We start from the raw sequence: 4,589 nt of genomic DNA, 5'->3' as shown, positions 1-4,589 counted from the left end.
GAGGACACCTGAGGACAAAGAAACAGCCCCGGCAGGGATAGCTCTAGGCAGCAGAGACATGGGCAAGGAGGGAGAGGGAGCTGCTGCTTGAAAGGTCCTGGGAGGGGGGATTCCAGTAACTCCCTGCCATCCCCTGCAGTGCAGGTGCCTTCCTGGAGCAACTCCCTGATCTCTTCTGCTACACAGTACAGCCCCCCACCCCTTAATATCATAGGGAAATGGCCCTGCGTTGTCCTCCCAGCAGCCCAACCACCAAAGAGGAGAAATGCTCGAGTGTCTATGTCTCCCCATCCTGACTCTCCTGGCAGGAGAACTTTGGCATGTTCTCCTCTTGCCTCAGTTGCCCTTCTTCTTCCCCTTTTTCTCTCTATGGTGAGGGGGTGAGGATTCACATGCAGCTCAGACACTGATGCTGCATGTCCTCTCCTGCAGGCGTATCCATGAAGGAAAAGCACCTAAATCCCCTAATATCTGGGGCTCTGGGGACAACAGCATGTGGGGCTGGGAGTAAGCCGACCCTGCTTCAGGATGTCCCACCTGTAGGACTTTTCACTGTTTCCCTGGAGGATCCTGCTGGGATGCAGGCTGACCTCCACAAGGGCAGAGCTCTCCCATGGCATCTCTGTGTTTTCCAGGAGCCCCTTGGAGAAGACGTGCCAGTGCCAAGGCCATGAGAATCCTGCTGGAGGTCTGCGTGTGGGCAGCTGCAATGAGCCCTGTGTGTCCCTGGCTGGGAGAGCAGAGCTGAGACCCTCCTCAGGTACGAGGAGACTGGGGGAGGGGGTGGGAGAGGTGCATTTGTCAATCTGACTCCTCTGCTGTCAGCAGTGTCCAGTTTCTTCTCGGGGGAATGTCTGGGCGTGATCATCCTCCAACCAAAGAGATGCCAGCACAGGGCAGCTGAGAGCAGCAGTGATGGACAGACCGGCTGTCCCCACCCTGCGCTAAGGGGCAGTCCCTTTGTCTCTTAGGACCCACAAGGTTTCACTTGGAGTGCAGCAGAAATGCTGGGGATCTCTGCCTTCAAAACTCTCCTCAGCTGCGGTGGGCAAACTGGAATAGAACAAAGAAACAAAAAGCCGCTCCGCTCTACTCTGTAGGCAGGCGAATTGGGAGTGACAATGCTGAAAAGCTCGTTCGTGCCACGAGTGGATTTAGTCTGAGATCACTCCCTGTTCCTATTTCCCTATTGCTGTAGGGCAGGACTGGATCCTGCAGAGCTCACGGCTCCCTCTGTGGAGCTCACAGCTCCCTGATAGACCTTCAGCCAGCACCAGTCAGAGTGTCCAAAAAGGACATGCCCAATGTCTTCCTGAAAGGGAAGAGGCAGTTTGGTGGGTCTCTAAGAGCACCTGAACAGGTATTTTTGAGTCTGCCTGACTTCTCACTGTCTTCTCTTCCACAGAGACTTCTCCATGCCCAGGGGAAGAAAATGTGCAACAGCAGCTCCATCACAGAGTTCCTCCTCATGGCATTTGCAGACACACGGGAGCTGCAGCTCTTGACCTTCGGGCTCTTCCTGGGCATCTACCTGGCTGCCCTCCTGGGCAACGGACTCATCATCACCGCCGTAGCCTGCGACCACCGCCTGCACAGCCCCATGTACTTCTTCCTCCTTAACCTCTCTGTTCTTGATCTGGGCTCCCTCTCCACCACTCTCCCCAAAGCCATGGCCAATTCCCTTTGGAATACCAGGGCCATCTCCTACGCAGGATGTGCTGCTCAGGTGTTTCTGTTTGCCTTCCTGATCACAGCAGAATATTGTCTTCTCATCATCATGGCCTACGACCGCTACGTTGCCATCTGCAAACCCCTGCACTACGGGACCCTCCTGGGCAGCAGAGCTTGTGTCCACATGGCAGCAGCTGCCTGGGGCAGTGGGTTTCTCACTGCTCTGCTGCACACGGCCAATACATTTTCACTGCCCCTCTGCCAGGACAGTGGCCTTGACCAGTTCTTCTGTGAAGTTCCCCAGATCCTCAAGCTCTCCTGCTCACACTCCTACCTCAGGGAGGCTGGGCTTCTTGCGATTAGTTCCTGTTTAGTCTTTAGTTGTTTTATTTTCATTCTTTTCTCCTACGTGCAGATCTTCAGGGCCATGCTGAGGATCCCCTCGGAGCAGGGACGCCACAAAGCCTTTTCCACCTGCCTCCCTCACCTGGCCGTAGTCTCCCTGTTTGTCAGCACTGCCATGTTTGCCTACCTGAAGCCCCCCTCCATCTCCTCCCCATCCCTGAACCTGGTGACAGCAGTTCTGTACTCGGTGGTGCCTCCTGCAGCGAACCCCCTCATCTACAGTGTGAAGAACCAGGAGCTCAAGGATGCAGTGTGCAAGCTGATGACTGGCTGGTATTCAGAAGCAAGAAACTGCCCATCTTCTTTTGCATAGCAGTTCCCATGTAACTCAGCACGGGCCCAGCCTGTCATCTGTACTTTTTGCTGGTTTTGACGGTGTTTTACTTGCCATTCCCTTTCTAATTCACTGTCTGAATTTCTTTCCAGCTGAGTGGCTGTGTAAACTCGGAGCTCTGCTCTCTGTGTGCTTAAATAAAATAAAGGGCCCTACAGAGACTTTTAATATTTTTCTGATCTCCTTCCTCCAAGACTGTTTGAGCTGCACAGATAATTCCTCTGTGCAGAGGTGGAGGGGAAGAGAGTTCCCACATAACAGCACTGCTACAGAGCTCTTGGTCTCCCAGAACTCTTCTCTTTCCGCTTCCACACTCTCCCTCTGAGTCCTCGTGTGCAGTAGGGCCCGATCACTCTGGCAGCTTGGTCATTGTCCTGCTGCATAGTAGTCCTGTGACCGCAGGCAGGGACAGGCAACAGGCATCTCTGCAATACAGCTGCCCTCTGTAAGAGCGGTTCCATCATGAAAGGGGATCTCCTCAGGGCAGGTCTTCCTCCGAAGTTGCTCTCAAGAACGTGCCCAAGAAAGCGTCCCACAGATGAAAACACCAGTGAAGAGCTAAAGAGTGTGAGTGTGCAGGGTGGGGGCAAACAGCAGTGTCCTCACACAGCCAGGCCTCCTGGGAGAGACCTGAAAGACCAGCAGAGCAGGGTCTGGTCTGTGCCTGTGCTCACTGGACACCCTGGGGAAGCTGCCTGTGCTGGTTTTGGCTGGGACAGAGTTAATTGTCCTCATCGTAGCTGGTAGGGGGCTGTGGTTTTGATTTGTGCTGAAAAAAGTGTTGATGACCCAGGGATGTTTTAGTTATTGCCGAAGAGTGCTTGCACCGAGTCAAGATGTTTTCTGCTCCTCAGCCCACCCTACCAGCGGGTGCACAAGGAGTTGGGAGGGGACGCAGCCGGGACAGCTGACCCCAGCTGACCAAAGGGATATTCTATACTGTGTGATGTCATGCTCAGCAATAAAAAGCTGGGGGAAGAGGAAGGAAGGGGGACCTTTTGGATTGATGGCATTTGTCTTCCCACGTGTTAGGTGTGATGGAGCCCTGATTTCCTGGGGATGGCTGAGCACCTGCCTGCTGATGGGAAGTAGGGCCTGAATTCCTCCTTTTGCATGGGCAGCTTTTGATTTACCTCTTAAACCATCTTTATCTTGACCCACGAGTTTTCTTACTTTTGCCCTTCCGATTCTCTCCCACATGCCTCTGCGGTGGGGGGCAGCAAGTGAGTGAGCGGCTGTGTGGTGCTTAGCTGTTGGCCTGAGTTAAACCACAACACCAGGGCGACCATCATGGACTAGTGCCTCACAACCACCATTTCCAGCACTGCCTCTCACCATAGCTTGAGGGGGTCCTTCGTCCCTCCATGAAGGGACACTGAACGACCAGGTCAGACGTCCGTGTTCACATTGTACAGGTGAGATGTAAGAATGCACATCGTGCCCATGAGATGAGATGAAACTGAATGAGCACAAATGCCATCACCTGTTCCTGGGGGTGTCATGAAGGCCAGTGGGACAGATAGGGTCTCAAAGTCACTTCACGTTGACAGCAACGTCCCGTGGGAAACCACTGGAATGCAGCACTGGGATGGACTTCCTTGAACCAATGCCCCTGCGTCCATTTCTCTTGCTGTGGGGCATCTCATACGAGCGCAGAGCAACGTGACACACGCAGGGCTGAGGTGCCTGCCAGCCTCTGGGAGAGGGAAGAGGAGGCCAGAGAGGCACTACAACTCCTGCCCTGCACTGCCTGTGTGTGCAAGGACTCGTGTCTCTGAGCAGCCCTGTGGGTAAGATCAGTGCACGAGGCCGACTCAGATGTGGAGACCTGGCAGAGCCCTGACATTTCTCTGTGTGACTCCAGGAACAAGCCCTGCTGGCCCAGTGTGATTCATCTCAGCTGCCTCAGACAGGCTCATTGCAAGGGTTCCTGTTTGCTGTGTCACCCTTGCCTGTGGTTCTGGACTGTTCCCTCAAAAGTGCCAGAGCAATCAGAGAGGTTCTGGGGTCCACAGAGAGGAGCCATCAAATCCATCTTCAGGAAAGGCAGGAATGAGATTTGGGAGAATTACAGGCTGGTGAGCCTACATCCATCCCTGGGAAGGTGATGGGACATGTCCTGCAGCCATTTCCAGGTAGTTGAAGGACAAGAAAGGGACTGCTGAACCAAAATGCTAAG

The 4,589-nt window shown here is 54.1% G+C and overlaps 1 protein-coding gene across 1 annotated transcript; it reads left to right on the top strand.

Moving 5' to 3' along the window:
• The first annotated feature begins 1,432 nt into the window (after positions 1-1,432).
• Positions 1,433-2,389, top strand: LOC147412599 (olfactory receptor 14J1-like). Its single transcript, XM_086481195.1, has one exon. It carries the CDS (start codon positions 1,433-1,435, stop codon positions 2,387-2,389), a length of 957 nt encoding a protein of 318 aa, XP_086337321.1.
• Positions 2,390-4,589: the final 2,200 nt, after the last annotated feature.

This window comes from Leptosomus discolor, unplaced genomic scaffold, assembly GCF_034619465.1.
Source record: "Leptosomus discolor isolate bLepDis1 unplaced genomic scaffold, bLepDis1.hap2 HAP2_SCAFFOLD_28, whole genome shotgun sequence".
Lineage (NCBI taxonomy): Eukaryota > Metazoa > Chordata > Aves > Leptosomiformes > Leptosomidae > Leptosomus > Leptosomus discolor.
Note: the sequence above shows the minus strand (reverse complement) of the source record. Positions and strands in the feature narration are given on the sequence as shown.

Coding starts and splice junctions, on each gene's coding strand:
- LOC147412599 (XM_086481195.1), top strand. CDS start 1,433: ATGTGCAACAGCAGCTCCATCACAGAGTTCCTCCTCATGGCATTTGCA.